This window comes from Hippocampus guttulatus, chromosome 19 (assembly GCF_054856545.1).
Source record: "Hippocampus guttulatus isolate MCC_2025c chromosome 19, RoL_Hgut_1.0, whole genome shotgun sequence".
NCBI lineage: Eukaryota > Metazoa > Chordata > Actinopteri > Syngnathiformes > Syngnathidae > Hippocampus > Hippocampus guttulatus.
The window spans coordinates 5,776,347-5,792,064 of record NC_141279.1 but is presented as its reverse complement, the minus strand read 5'-3'; the positions used below and the strand labels follow the sequence as shown (position 1 = coordinate 5,792,064).

The 15,718-nt window shown below is 44.0% G+C and overlaps 3 protein-coding genes across 3 annotated transcripts; 1 reads left to right on the top strand and 2 right to left on the bottom strand.

Annotated features, from left to right (window-relative positions):
* Positions 1-272: 272 nt before the first annotated feature.
* On the bottom strand, positions 273-5,947 carry aco2 (aconitase 2, mitochondrial). The gene is made up of 17 exons (XM_086099181.1): positions 5,891-5,947; positions 5,172-5,314; positions 4,731-4,989; positions 4,552-4,644; positions 4,316-4,474; positions 4,028-4,178; positions 3,822-3,926; positions 3,656-3,747; positions 3,098-3,203; positions 2,848-3,005; positions 2,699-2,772; positions 2,508-2,619; positions 2,159-2,437; positions 1,812-2,003; positions 1,598-1,730; positions 1,402-1,523; positions 273-1,326 (listed from the first exon to the last, which is right to left on the bottom strand). The coding sequence occupies exons 1-17, from the start codon at positions 5,924-5,926 to the stop codon at positions 1,192-1,194; spliced, it is 2,349 nt and encodes a 782-aa protein (XP_085955307.1). The 5' UTR covers positions 5,927-5,947; the 3' UTR covers positions 273-1,191.
* Positions 5,948-6,380: 433 nt separating this feature from the next.
* Positions 6,381-7,700, top strand: phf5a (PHD finger protein 5A). The gene is made up of 4 exons (XM_086138632.1): positions 6,381-6,497; positions 6,781-6,804; positions 7,229-7,395; positions 7,474-7,700. Exons 1-4 carry the CDS (start codon positions 6,446-6,448, stop codon positions 7,561-7,563), a joined length of 333 nt encoding a protein of 110 aa, XP_085994758.1. The 5' UTR covers positions 6,381-6,445; the 3' UTR covers positions 7,564-7,700.
* A 152-nt stretch (positions 7,701-7,852) lies between these two features.
* tefa (TEF transcription factor, PAR bZIP family member a) lies at positions 7,853-12,495 on the bottom strand. The gene is made up of 4 exons (XM_086138628.1): positions 12,156-12,495; positions 11,019-11,357; positions 10,738-10,949; positions 7,853-9,763 (listed from the first exon to the last, which is right to left on the bottom strand). Exons 1-4 carry the CDS (start codon positions 12,274-12,276, stop codon positions 9,548-9,550), a joined length of 888 nt encoding a protein of 295 aa, XP_085994754.1. The 5' UTR covers positions 12,277-12,495; the 3' UTR covers positions 7,853-9,547.
* Positions 12,496-15,718: the final 3,223 nt, after the last annotated feature.

Sequence of the window (15,718 nt, the reverse complement as noted above, 5' to 3'; positions counted from 1 at the left end):
AGAATATGCCTACGTGGAAAACTCACTTTCGTTTTCAGTCATAAATAGAATTCACTACACAGAGTAAAATATTTGCATTCATATAATTTAGATGCCTACATCCTACAGCTAAAACGTAACCTGCATAATCAACCGTCAGTAATAAAGACATCATATTCCAAAAACATGCGGCACACTTAATGCCGTTTCTCACCTTGTCCAATTTCCTGTAGCTGAATAAGGTCAGCGAAACATTTTGCAAACTATATGACCACACCAATAAAACCATGAGGCGAGATCTGTCAGTATTTATTCTACAACCCATTCCGGTTTTTAGAACACAGAGCAGCTGGGAGAAATTAAGCACATATAGACAGAGACTATGAGATGTTTGTATTTCATTATTGTATATAGTTTTTTAAAATTTGCCATTATAGATAAAAAAAATCTGATCTGTATCTTCTCCACATCAGCTGCAAAAAACAAACCTTCATTTGACAGTTTTTACATAGATACAGAATCCAGTGGTAACAGTATTACATCAGCTTTGTTTCCTAGACTTCAGGAAACTTTTCATGTGTGTGTGTGGGGGGGGGGGGGGGGGAGAATGTCACTGTTATGTGAGTACAGAGCAAAAATATTTTCATGACTTAAACCTGGAAAATAAATAGAAGAGTGGTCGATTTTTTTCTTTCTCATTCGACCCTTAAAAATGACGTGGGAAAGACTGAGGGCAACTAACCAACAGAGCTGAAAGCACATTCCGAAAACGGAGGATTGATATCATTCAACCAACGCTCGGCCGATATCACAAATTTGGTTTAAATTATTTTCGAAAAGTTCCGTTGGCTTAACTGTCACAAACACACACACACACAGCTGTCGTGAAATATGTGGCATGCACAACAGCACCAGAGATCCAGCGGTCAAGTTCTGACCCGTGACAGAATATTGGCAACGCCAGCAATCGGTCACGTGTGAGTTGAAAGCCTACCGGGCCAGCGTACGTCACACACATAAAAAAAAACGTCATGTACTGCGATGTACAACAGGAGGGGCAGGCATGACCGCAGAGCAATTGCGATTGTTTGACCGGACACGCGTGACAAGAGAGGATCTCCGCGAGGTATACCCGATGCAGATCGTGACAAGTTTCCTTCCCAACCATCCCACCTGAAATCATCCAGCCCCCCGCCCTCCCCCGTCCGTCCCTCAGTGCTGCAGCGCCTTCATCCTGTTGAGAGCGGAACCGGCCTTGAACCATTCGATCTGCGTTTCGTTGAAGCTGTGGTTGAGTTCCAGGACATCTTCGGTGCCGTCGCTGTGCTTCACAACGGCGCTCAAAGACTGACAAGGGAAACGAGGCGCTTTAGTCAGGCTGCAGGAAAACGTTTGGCTCGAGCTTGAAATGTAGCGACTCACCTTTCCGGGAGTGAACGTTTCCAGTCCTTTAATGGAGATCTTGTCATCGGGGCAGATTTTATCATAATCTGACGGGTTGCTGAAGGTCAGAGGCAGGAGGCCCTGCTTCTTTAGGTTCGTTTCTACAAAGGACGCAAAAAAAGGTCAGCCAAGCCACGGGCTGGAAAAAGCCGGGCTTGACGTGGCGGTGCCGTACCGTGGATTCTAGCGAAGCTCTTGACGATGATGGCTCTTCCTCCGAGATGTCTGGGCTCCAGCGCGGCGTGCTCTCTGCTGGAGCCCTCGCCGTAGTTGTCGTCTCCCACCACCACCCACGACACGCTGTTGGCCTGCACACAACGCCGAGACCTTGTCCTTATCGTTCACACACACAGAAAGTTGCTGCACGTCAATCCCTCTTCCGTTCTCACTTTGTAGTGACGGGCCACGTCGGGCACGCCTCCGTACTCGCCCGTCAGGTGGTTCTTCACCGAGTTGATGGCGTCATTCTCGCTGTTGACGGCGCCGATCAGCATGTTGTTGGAGATGTTGTCCAAGTGGCCGCGGAACTTCAGCCAAGGCCCGGCGGCGCTGATGTGATCCGTGGTGCACTTGCCCTTGACCTGCAACGCAAAACAACTTCCTTAACTCATTCACTCCCAATGACGTTTTTAAACGTCTTTTCAGACTTGGTCCAGAATTGGCTGGTACTGAATGAGTTAATGGGATCACTGAGGAGAAACGGTGGCAGCGGGACGCTCATGTATGACGATCCGACCTTGATGAGAACTCTCAGGTCCTCCAGGTCTTTGCCGCTCCACTGGTCAAAGGGCTCCAGCAACTGCAGTCGGTTACTCTGAGGGCTGACGTCCACCTTGAGGCCCGTGCCGTCGGCGGGCGGGTGCTGGTAAGTGTCCTGACCCGGGTCAAAGTCTCTGGCGGGGAGCTCATCTCCACTGGGGGGCTGTAACTTGAATTTCTCACCGTTGGGGGCTGTCAGGTAGTCGGTCTCGGGGTTAAAGTTGAGAGTTCCGGCGATGGCCAACGCAGTGACAATCTACAAAAAATCGCACACAAGATATTGCCTGCACGTTTCCCATTTCCACATCAGCTTTCGGTTGTCTGACCTCGGGGGACGTGACAAAGGCGTGCGTTGCGGGGTTGGCGTCGTTCCTGGCTGTGAAGTTTCTGTTGAAGGAGGTGACGATGGTGTTCTTCTCGCCTTTTTTCACATCGCGCCTTCATCCGAAACAAACCAACGTTAGCGCCAAAGCGACGCCGCTTCAAAACACTTTTTCCAAGCAGGGTTTCATCCCACCTGTCCCACTGTCCGATGCAGGGCCCGCAAGCGTTGGCCAACACGACACCTCCAACGTCACCAAGGATCTTGGACTAGATGAAAAATAATCACCTTGGTTTGCTTCATCGGCAACCGAAGGCAAAAGCGGTTCTGCGAGCGCCACTCACGTAACCATCCCTTTCGATCGTGGCGCGGATCTGCTCCGAGCCGGGGGTGACTGTGAATTGAGCTTTGCACTTCAGGCCTTTGTCCAAAGCCTGCTTAGCCACGGAGGCGGCGCGGCCCATGTCCTCATAGCTCGAGTTGGTGCAGCTGCCAATCAGACCTAATACGAACAGAGACGTGTAAAGAAATACATTTTTCGCTAATAGCGTTTGAAAAGCCGGTTAAGGAAAATAATAAATAAAAAATCCATACCAACTTTAACCTCCAGTGGCCAGCCGTTCTTCTCGGCCACGGAACCCACGTCGGACACTGGGTGAGCCAGGTCGGGGGTGAATGGACCGTTGATGTGGGGCTTTAGCTGGGGCGGGAGATAAATATGAGAAAATTGCAATGACTTTTTGTGTCATTTCAGCTGAAAACAGTAAATCAGGAATATAAGATGTTGTCACCGTGTCTGAGCAGGATCCAAATAAAATTGTGACCAACGTAATTGACCAAAGGTTATTATGTGGTTTGTTTATACTTGATTCTGCTCATGTGAAAAGGAATGCACGGAACTGTAAGTAGTCGCGCCAAAGTAAAAAGGTTGATTGACTGATTAAATCAAACAAGTCAGATTGTATTGATCACGGATCACGGTCTGTTATTGGGGGAAGAATCTGGGGGGTTGGAATAGGCAGAAAAGTTTACAGTGCTGACAAAAAAAACAAAAAAATAAACGCCGGCAGATAAATTACAATCAAATCTAATCCATCCATGTCAAGTATGACAGATAAGAAATGTAACGCAATCTTAAAAATGGGGACTGACCTCATCCAGGTTGATCTCGATGACTTGGTCGTACTCGCAGCCTTTATCTGGCACCAGCAGATCGGAGTACTCATTAGCCAGAACGGCAATCTCTGAGGGGCGGGGACAAAATATCAATATTTCAATCAAAACACAAAGTCTGTGGCAAAAACGGCACATCGCATACCTCCGCGCCCAGTCTTCTCCAGATAAGTCCTCATGCGGTGGTTGTAAGGGAACACTGAAGTCGTAGCGCCGATTTCCGCTCCCATGTTGCAAATGGTGGCCATTCCTGTGCACAAACAACATGAATGAGTTCAGACAGGAGAATTTATTTCAATGTCTTTAAAATGCATATTACAAAGCCATTAAAAAAAAAACACACACACACACCAGTGCAGGAAATTGAGTCAACACCCGGTCCGTGGTATTCGACGATGGCGCCGGTGCCGCCTTTCACCGTCAGAATGCCAGCCACCTTCAAGATGACATCTTTTGGTGACGACCAGCCAGAGAGGGAACCCGTCAGCCTCACCCCGATCACCTAAAAAAATAAATAAATAAAGAGGAAGAGTCCTAAGAAGAGGAATTCAAGGAATTTCTTTTGTTGTTGGTGTTTTCAAGTGGCACATTAGGATGAGAGTCATCGCAGCGTAAAGTGGGAAAAAAAACTCTGTTGACCTTGGGACATTTGAGCTCCCAGGGGATCCCTGCCATGACATCCACAGCATCAGCGCCTCCGACTCCGATGCAGATGGCACCGAGTCCTCCACCGTTTGGTGTGTGGGAATCTGTGCCGATGAGCATCACACCAGGATAGGCGTAGTTCTCCAAAATGATCTGAACAGAGAACATGACTCAGCTATTTTGCAGTTGCGATCCAATTAAAAGTCCAAAATTACATCCCAACTCTTTACCTGATGGATGATCCCAGAACCCGGTTTCCAGAAACCAACTCCGTATTTAGCACCAGCACTTGCGAGGAAGTTGTAGACCTCTTGGTTTACTTCCTGGTTTGAAATGACCAATCACGACACCTTACTCGTCATCCACTCTTTCCAACAGCATCCATGCATTGCGCCTAGCGCAAACTCACCATTGCCCTGGCCAGATCCTGATCGCCGCCGATCTGGGCTTCAATCAAGTGATCGCAGTGGATGGTGGAGGGGACCGCCACCTGCGACAGGCCGCTGCTGATGAACTGGAGCATGGCCATTTGCGCGGTGGCGTCCTGCATGGCCACGCGGTCGGGGTGCAGGCGAAGGTAAGTACGCCCGCGATCGATCTCCTGGTTGTGGGGGTCATCGAGGTGGCCGTATACAATCTTCTCTGACAGGGTAAGAGGTCGGTTGAGTCTGGGTGGGAAGAATGAGAGCAGGCGTTCTTTGAGGGCAACAGCTTGTTCATTCGGTTCCACAGGAGAAAAAAAAAGAAACACAACTAGGCATGGGTTTACTGCCCATGCTGTCGCGGAAAAACTGTGCCAAGGGGCAAACAAACATGACGTTGGCAGAGCAAGATGTAGGTGGACGCTAACCTCTTTCGTACAACGTCAACATTGGACTGGAGCTTGTCGTAGCTGACGAAGGAGGTGGGCTCGAAGCGGCTCATGGACACTTGGGCCTTGGCTCTATAAGCGGCCGCCACATGCAGCCGCCGTGCGCCATGCCCCAGAGCAAGCTGGGGACGAGAGAGACATTAACATATTCTTCTTTACAAACAATGATTCAGACAGACAGACAAATGACTTTCCCTAAACTGATGCATGTTATTTTTTCTGGTGGTAACTGATAGACCATATTAAGCCCGAATAGAATGTATAATTAAATGCAAATGTACTGTAATGCACTGCTCGCCGTACAAACTGTAAAGTCTTTTGTTTAGTCAATCTGTTCTCCTGTACGTCTAACCTTGTGGTTAACCTTGTCAAATTAACTTGAAATCCGAGCACTAAGTAAAAGGAATTGAATACCAAATTATATTCAAGACTTAGTCATGACTGATTTTTAAATCAGTGCATGGGTTTATTTACCAAAAGTCTGCAGGATGCAATTGCCGCAGTTGCCCTCTGAATGCGCCCAGAGGGGCACGATGACCCGGCTAGCTAGCTTCAACCGGCTATGAGACGGAGAATTCGACCCTAAAGCGATTTATTCCTTCGGGCACACAACGATCGAGAAGAACAATGCAAAGCATCAACATGACAGCCTACGCATTCCTGAATGACATACGAAAATAAGCGAATGTGTCTCATACCTGCAGCCGCGCGACGGTGAGACAGTAGGTTGCCATTTTGTTCACTGACAAAGATGTGGCGATTTCTAGTGACGTCACACATTTTATACGGCAGGGCTTACTGGTCCTTAAAGAACATAAACACACTTTATTCATGCTTGACGTATATTGTAATCATATCATCTTTATTGAGAACCAATTTAAATATTTTTATGATTAGACATGTTTAACATATTTTTAGACGAATATCTATTGTAAATAATTTAAAATGTGGTGTGTCTTATGTAACTGAGAGGATCTGCGCGTTTGGACACGTGTTTTCTTTGGCTACATTATATTACCATATATTATATTCCATAACACCATAAACATATGCATTTTTTAAATATAATGTAATTATAATTATAGAAATACGTGAACAAATTGATAAAAGACTGGTCACCATCATTAAGCACATGTAACGGTAATTCCCATTTGAGACACTAGGTAGCGATACTGTAAAATCGACGTATGTGGTTTACGGGTTCAAAGGTGAAAGTTGACTGCGCTGCCTCGCTTGGAGTACGTTAGCCAACAATGGCAAAACATCATCCAGATTTGATTTTCTGTAGAAAGCAAGCCGGTGTCGGTATGTTTTATTCATTGATACGACAACATGTTTCTTTTTACTTGACTGTCCGATCTTGGACATATTTTGAGCAAGATCATGCTATTTGCTAATAGTTGCAGCATGGACTTCATTGAAACTTAGCATCGGTGTTAGCGTGTCAAAGTTAATGTCTGCATGAACATTATATTATTATTAAATGCCTAATTTGGAAATAAACAGGCGTTTATGTGTGGAAGAGACGTGTGTACGAGTAATTAAAGTGAATGAACAATTGACTAACTGCTATTTTTGAATTCTGCAGCCATCGGGAGACTTTGCGAAAAATGTGAGTATTTTTCTTAATTATCTCTTATTTTTTGTATGCAACCCCATCATGAATATGTTATTGTCTATTGTGTTGACATACTGTAAAGAAAATGTTTGACTGGACTTACGATTTGAAGTCATTCTTCACGTATCTTTTCAGCAGTAAAATATTCATCAATGACACAGTTAAATCGAATGGAATGCATTTTATGTTAATAAGCCTAATCGTTTCCAGCCAATACTATGAAATAAGTAATGTGTGAGATTCCACTTTTGTCCAAACGTAAGTGCACTTTATTTAAAAATTGTGGAATGACATACAGTGCCAGTTGTTTTTTTAATGACTTTATTCCTGAGGTCTTGTTCTGTCTTCTTTAATCTGAAATTGTAACAGTATGTGTATATTACGACTACTGTATATCTGTCCCTTTTCCCCTCTTTAGGCGATGGCAAGTGTGTCATCTGTGATTCTTATGTGAGGCCGTGCACGCTGGTCCGTATCTGCGACGAGTGCAACTATGGCTCTTACCAGGGACGCTGCGTCATCTGCGGAGGGCCGGGAGTGTCCGACGCCTATTACTGTAAAGAGTGTACCATCCAGGAGAAAGATGTCAGTTGTCATACTTTTCGCTGCCATCTCGGAGCCACTGGAAAGTCCACTGACGCTCTGTTGCTCTTTTTTTCGCAGCGAGATGGCTGTCCGAAGATTGTGAATTTGGGAAGCTCGAAAACAGATCTGTTCTACGAACGGAAGAAGTATGGCTTCAAGAAGAGGTGAAGACACCGTGGTCTTGTCTTCATTTTTAGTCTCGTAGTTCCGCCAGGTTTTTTTTTTTTGTAAACGTTTCTGGCAACAATTTTTTGGTGACCTCGATTTGTTAAGTGATTTCAATAAAAGCTCTTTCAAATAACGAACTTTGTGTTGTGTGAGAATGCCTTGTCTAGATTTAAAGAGTTTTGTCATAATTCAAATGGAATATTCCTCTCTGGCGCACCCACATAGAATAAAATTCGGTAAATATGGAAATAGCACCCCCCCCCCCCACCACCACCAACTGGTCAAGATGTTCTCTACAAGGCTTTATTTATACACAATGAATATACATGAATGTCATCACACTGAAAAAGTCAAAACCGCATTTAACAAATATGAAAGTTTCAAAAGAAAACAACCTCAAAAGTTGACATTTCCAAAAGAAGGCTGATATGCAATCCGGACAGCAGCAGAAAGCGTGAGAGCTACTTCGAACAGGTCAGGAAGCCGATCGTCCGGAGATTACACCGCTTTAAAAGGTGATGCTCGAAAACTCTGGTTAAACTGCATTTGAATATGAATAAGGCTGGAAGTGCTTTGATAGATCGAGGTATGTCGTAAATCCACAAAATTCCACCGGACGTGCCTCAGTTTGGCAACTCGTAGCTTTCCTGGCGAACGGACAGTGCCCATAAGGAAGCGGCAGAGAAATTAACACGAAAAACAACATTGGTGATGCAACAGAATGTCCCTGTACTAAAAGCTACTTTCTACTTCATAGTTTATTACGTGAAGGGAACTGAACAGGTTTTTTGAACAATAGTTTTAACCTTTACGTGGTTTTGAAATGAGGTGAGGGAAAAAAAAAAGGTCAAATGACAAACTTCGTCATTTTCCCCATGCGGTGTTTTGAAACACCAAACATTTCCCCTCATCGTGAACATTAGAAAACGCATTACAAAGGTAACAGATGATCTCCGAGCATGTTATGATATCAAATGTTTTTTATCGCCACAAAACGAGATTCCTCCCAGTTTTGTCCTTTGACCGGGAGTGAAATGATGGGGGATACAAATAAGTCCCATAATAGGCGAGAACCATTTCCACGACATGCATTGATGGAGTTTGTACAAGTCACACATAAAATTCACAAAGACACACACTAAGTGTGGCAGACACACACACACCAAAGTGTGAGGTGTCCCACTCAACAATCCACTCCCCCCCCCCACACACACACGGAAAACCAGGACAATGTAATTCCCTGAATACATTTCAATATTTTCCACCTGCTTAAATTTGAAAAAAAAATGGACAAAAAATATTTTACATGTTTTGTTGAACATAGAAAACCAAATGGAAATTTAAAACGTGGTGACAGATTATTCAGGAATAATCTGTCACCATGTCTTAAAGTATTGCAATCGTTACGCATCTATCACCTCTTGTAATTAAACTTAAAAAAAGATGTCACAACGCTAAAAAGCTTATTATTATATCATCAATAAAAGATGACCGCTTATAGCACAAAAGCACAGAACACGAGAAGCGCTTCACTCAAACGCTCAAAGCTCCGAACGTGAGTTTCCGTTGCATCGCGTGCTCTGCTCCACTTTTTCCCTTCCTCTTTTTTTTTTCCATCTCCAAACCACACCATTTAGAAAAAAATAAATCTTAAGTGCAGTCTACAGGTCTTCCGGCACCACACTTGAAAGAGAAAAGAGGAAGGATGAGTTGTTGGTGTGCCATTGCATCATGTTTGGTTTTGTGCGATGACTTGGAACAGTTCACCAGGCGACCGCGGCAGGAAGTGACACCCACGCTCTGGTCTGAAAGGGTATTACTACCCCCCGCCACCCCTTCCCCGACCTTTGTTAGGCAGTTTCTTTTTTTTTCTTCATATATATCTATAAGTATGGCCAACAAAGAAGATCCCTAACAAATCCCAAGTGCTACAGGGAGGGAAGTCATTCACAACAGTTTTTTTTTTCTTTTCTTTTTCAATCCCTTACAATTTTCCGAATTTGGCCGCGTAACTTCCCACGATGTTCTTGTAGCGGCCGCACTCCTTGCGCAGGTCCGCCACCTCCGTCCTCAGCGCCGTGTTCTCGCGCTCCAGGAACGCCGCTCGCACGGTGATCTGGTTTTCCTTTAGCCTGCGGGCGTCGCGTGAGCGCTTGGCGGCCACGTTGTTCTTCTTCCGCCTCTGCCAGTACTTGTCATCCTGAAAGAATGTAGCACATTTTTGTAATTTTTGCTTCACGTGGCTGCTTGGCAGACTCGGGTGACGCCGAACGGAATTGAAAATTTTAAATTTACACAATGAAAGCATGAGACTGTGTCTGCACAGTTGCACTCATCGCAAGGGTGTCAGAATTGCCATTTAGTATTCTGTCATAAGCCACAATTGAAACTCGATCCGGATCACAGTTCGGCATACTCCAATCCAGTCAGGTCAGAGGTCACCATACCAAATTTTCCCAGGGCAAGCTAAATTTAGCTGTCGCTCTTATACCCAAATGGTTTTCATGGTCTTCAGTCCAAGCCAACACAAGCAACAAACCTCTTCAGGCAAGTCCTCATTGAGCAAAAGGGTGAAACTCAATTTTCATTTCCTATTGGGCTCATTTGCATTCCCAAACGCCCATCCTGCTCTTCGCCTTAGTCAAAGGATACGATCACAAACACAAGTGCCTGAATTGTCTTGAGAACAGTCATCTCAGTCCTTCCTCTTGAGGCGGGGGGGGAAAAAAGTAGGACAAAAAGACAATATTTACCACTGATGGCTTGTTTGTGCTTTCAAATTCCATTGGTCCAACTCATTCTAGCCATCTATTAGCAATTTCCTTTTTAGCTGCATTCTTGCAGGGGGGGGGGGGGGGGGGGAGATATGTCTTGCCTGTCAACATGGTGGCCAAATTCAGGTCAACAAGAAGTCACTCAATGACTGGAAAGGACTGCTGAGTCACTGTGAGACATCAAAACGGCTTATCTGCATGTGGGGCGGCAAATGGCATTTCGAAAATTTTCCATTTTGGTGGTTAACATCTAAACTTATATATTACCCCCCAAAAAAGTGATGTCTTTTTTTTTTTTTCGTGTTGATGTGGTTCCACCCTACCGGTGTTTTGGAGCAAAAAAACGGTTGTCCTCCCCAAATATTGCCGAGCAAAAAGCGGCTGCACAAAAGTTGCGTACCTTCTGTTCTTCAGGGACAAAAACTTTCTTGGCCTTCTTAATCATGGGCTGAGGCTTGAGATCTTCATCGGTGAACTTGTGCTTGCGAGGGTCAAACAGTTCGCCTCCCGGTACGCTCGACAGGACCAGGTCGGTGGGGTCGGGCTCGTAGTTAACGTCAACCTGGATGTCGTCGGCGTCCGGGGTCTCGCTCTCTGGATCTGTTGTCACTTCTGAGGAGAGGAGACAAGAAAGTTTAAACTCGAAAGAACCCAATGCCTTTGGCCCCCGTTTCCACTCACCTGCTGTAACATCACACGTGACATCGGTCTCTGCGTTTGTGATGATCACCACCTCTTCATCGAACTTGACCAGCTCGTTAACCGGCAGCAGGGACACGTCGGCCGGCTTTTCCTTCACCTCCTCCGCCTTGACGGCGACGTCTTCTTCGGGCGAGGCGGCGATGCCGTTTTCCATGAGGAACTCCTCGAGGTCCATGTACTCCAAGTGGAAGTTCTCACCGTCATAGGGAATGGTCTTGTCCCAGATGGCGGGGGTGAGGGCGGCCGACGGCTCCATCCCACTGCCTCCTCCGCTGAGGTCGGCATCCTCGTCCAACCCCAACTTCTCCTTGTCCGTGTCTAACACACACAGAACATGTAGACAGTCAAACACCATAGTGGGTCTTTTTTTAAACATGTATAAAGCTGTTTGTGAACATGTATCTAGGTAGAAGGCACATTTGTGTTGATTCTCGTTCAGCCTGAAAGTAAATGTGGTTCAAATGCACACTCTTGGCAATACGGGTCACTTCCCCGGGCTCACAAAATGCACAGGAGGGGGCACAAACTATTATGAATAGCCTATAGACAGCACTTACTTTAATCGATATTTTTGGATACAGTATATTACTCTCCAAATAATCCACGTGGCAATGTTTGATTGCGTTTTTGTTTCGTGCATTGTCCCTGTTCAATAAACCAATATATTTACCGATTATAAAAAGTGCTTTGCAATCCTCGGAAACTCTTCATGGTTTTGATGGATGAAAACAACCCAAAGGATCTATATTGGTTTGCAAGTGCGTTGACACAATGCCTTTTCACACTTAGATTGGTTGCATCTCACAGTCGGTTAAAAAAAAAAAAGAAAAAAAAGCAAACTAACAGATTCTCAGATCATTTAAAGACATTTTTAAAGCCCGAAAGTGTTTCAGACGAGCCTGCATGGTGAGACAGGTCAAAGAAAATGTACATAATGTTCCACATCAAGCCGCCCCCGTTAAGCAGCAATTTACAGAACCGTAGTAATGTTCATTTAATAAATCTACCGTTTGTCAATTTTGCCTTCATTTTCGTGTTTTTTTTTAAAGTCTTTTTCCCCCTCTTTCTATTTAGGTTGAAACTACCGGTGTAACCCGTATTTACATGGCGTCATACCGTCGTCACCGGCCAGGATATTCGGCGGAGGCATTTCCATAATTTTCTTCAGAACAACCGGCAACGAGGCGGGGGCCCCGGTGGCCGTTTCCAACGTGACCACGATCGGTTCCACCGACATTTTCCCCCTCGCTGTTGTCGCACCACTTTGCTCGCGTCGGCGGAGGAAAAATAAAAAGCTCTCCGCTTTGTAACTTTTGCTCCGCTGCAAAACGAACACTGTCGACTCTTAAGTTATTCGCACGTTGGGTTATCCGTGAGTATAAGAAACAGTCTTCATCCGCCGATAGTCTTAGTGCACTTCCAAACAAGATAACGTTTGGGTGTGCGGAATAAGCCACACTCCTTCCCTGCGTTGATTGGATGAAATCTTATAAATATTAATACTAGAACTTTACGATTGGGTGGGATCTTTGTCGGGAGCCAATAGGAGATGTTCCATCAAATCGCGGCGTTGCCGTTGGTTGACCGAGTTATATATTGCAGAAAAAAACGTGTCACGAGCAAAACAACTCATTCTTTGAAAGGGGCTGGAGGTTCAGACAATTGAGAGCACTGTATAGGACATACACTCATTCTCAATTTTCATTTGAACTCACAGGACTGGGAAACCAAACGACTTAAAGCAACTTTTTAAAAATAATGATTAAAAACGTACACGTATAATAAATAATAACTGCGAATTTAAACCTAGTTCTTTTTACCGTTCCATCTCCTACTCATTAATTCATGAGGAAACCGGTTGCAGGAGCGCAGAGCATATGTTGGATTTCTTGAGGGCGGGTCGGGCGCCAGCGATCACATGGGGAAAACATGTGCAGCAACCACCGCAACATGTCAACATACCGTGTTTCATGTACTCAACATGCATGGAAGGAGGCGCTGTCGTGCACAGTGACAGAGCTCCTAAGGAGCTCCCAAGGTCGACTCGTGCAACATTTCATCAGCATACAAATACAGTTGACAGTGAACACAGTTTATAATGGTCCAATACCCAAAATGTCTTCTCCATACCACCTCAACTTGGCTCATCGCTGCCGTTGACTTTTTTATAAACTAAATGTATGTTACACATACAGTACATTTGATAATACAGTTTATCCAATCCAATCCAAATTGGCATCGTCCATATTTTATAGCACTTTTGTCCTTATTAGGCTCATAGGTGAACATGACCAGTCAATGGCAGGCCATTTATGGACAATTGAAACTCCATGCAGAAAGCCCAGATATGAACACCGAAGCCTCTGAACTGTGAGGCAGACATCATATGACATGATGTCTTAATCAGGATAAACAAATGTTTGAGATGGGGAAGGAGGGGAAGTTTCTCAAATTCTGCTTGTGTCATTGTGACTCTCTGTTTGCTACAACACAATAGTCAGACCGAAGAAGTCAAAAGGTCACACATCAAAACACTGTCCTTCTACTTCCAGGTGCATCTCAGTAAAATAGAACAGTGGTTCATAAATTTTTTACATTGAATCCTTCCTCAAAAAAATACGAAGCTCTCCATGTACCACTATAACCAACATTAATATACAGTAGCATAATAGGCCCGTACTAGGTAGTTCATGGTCAAACCACAATGCGGCAGAGATGTTATTTCTAAAAATTATATCTAATATCATTGTAGGTCACTGTAATATTGTGCACAATTTGAATACTAATTATGTGGGAATTAAACTAGCAACAAAGTGTATGCAGAAAAGTGGTGAAGATTGCACGACTGTCTGCGTCCTGTGTGTTGTGTTGTGTTGTGTTATTTTTGTTATTTTGACTTCAAAATGGCGCCGCGAGAGTGGCTGCCTTTCCGGCAGCTCCTATATTTTGTTGTTCTACTTCTTCCTTCATAACTTTGCTGCTGTGAATTGGGAATTTCTCCATTGCGAGACTAATAAAGGTTTTCTTATCTTATCTTATTCCGCACAGTTTGACCATACAATTCAGTATTTTTTGTGCCACTAGAGGGAGCCTGTGTCACACACGTGGTACGAGAACAACATTGACAATTACTGTACCGCAATAAAATATAGTACTGTACAGTAGCCTAAAATGTCGGACATGTTTGAAGCAAGTACATAGCATCTTAGTATATTCAATGCAACACATGCATTTAAAACTCTGGAAAGACAGGACCAGGAGCTGGCGTGTACCTCATATGATGACATTACTTGACTCTAATTTCTTTAAAAATAAACAAATAAAATGCAGACAGTCTGCATTAGAAAGCAAAAAAAAAACAACAAAAAAAACCAGATACCTAGTAATTGAATTGGGAAACTACATGCCAGACACAGCCCTGCATTCAGTTACTTCAGAGCACACTGAACTGATTTACACTTTAATCGAATCGACCACAGCACTAACACTTAAGATACTTATGTATGCTTGTTTTAAGTGCACATTTTTATCCTGTGTTTTAAACTCTTGTAAAGTGTCTTTGAGTGTGATGAAAAGCGCTTTCAAATAAAATGTATTATTATTATTATTATAAGATATCCTTTATTTGTCCCACACTGGGGAAATTTACAAAAATACTTACTTGTCTGAATGCATTTTGGGGGAGGAGGGATATTTCAATACCTTCTACACTTGACATTTAATCCTTGGCTTTTCACACTCATGGGTGTTAAGAAGTAGGTCATGTATATAGAGACAGTATTTCCCGTTCAATTCAGCTTTCAACCCCATCACAGCACTGATAGACATATCAGACATAAAAACTCAGACCAAGATAAGTAATTTCAGAACTTTTTCCAACCATGAATGTGACTTTTAACTCAAATGGAGGAAAAAAAGATTCTGAGAAAAGAAGCAAAAATAAATGACTGAGATTGGACAAGTGTGTACACCCGTTCAGTGGTCATTAGTCACGTTCACGTCAAATTGCCATTGCCATTTTAAGTGCCTCTGATTAACCCCAATTAAAGTCCAGGTGTTCTAGTAGGCTTTCTTGATTTTTCTTTGGTCTTTTGCCCCAACCAGATATTAACAGGTATGTGTGTATCCATACGTGCACATGCAAACGAGTACATGCACACGTGAGTGTGAGTATTGTACACATGCATGAAGGGACACACAGTTACCTCTCTACTAAAACTTGGGAGCGTTTGATCACGGTTATGCAACAGGCACACAAAAAGGTCCACTGCCATTTCTTTTGGTTTTCATAATGTTAACATGGTGTATTTTACATTACGGTGCTAAACGGGTGTGTAAGCAGTTTGTTTTCACTTACCATCTGTGTCGTGGCTCGGTAAAGTAAATGGAGTTTCCAGGAAAGCTTTGAATATCTCTGTGATGTCTACTTTAGTCATATTTTTATCCTCAACTTTTACACGACTGAAAAACAAGCAGACGATATTTGACGATAAAATGTCAAAACAAGAACGTCCCTGTGAAGAAAGCCACTCAAGACTGACAGCTCTGATGTTTTTGGGGCGGAGAAATTGAAACTTTTGTCAAATTACACGCGTTACCTAACAAGGACCGCCTAAGTTGACTATAGGCCAATCAGCTGCTGGCGTTTCCTTGAAGGACAGCCGCAAACACCGCCGATT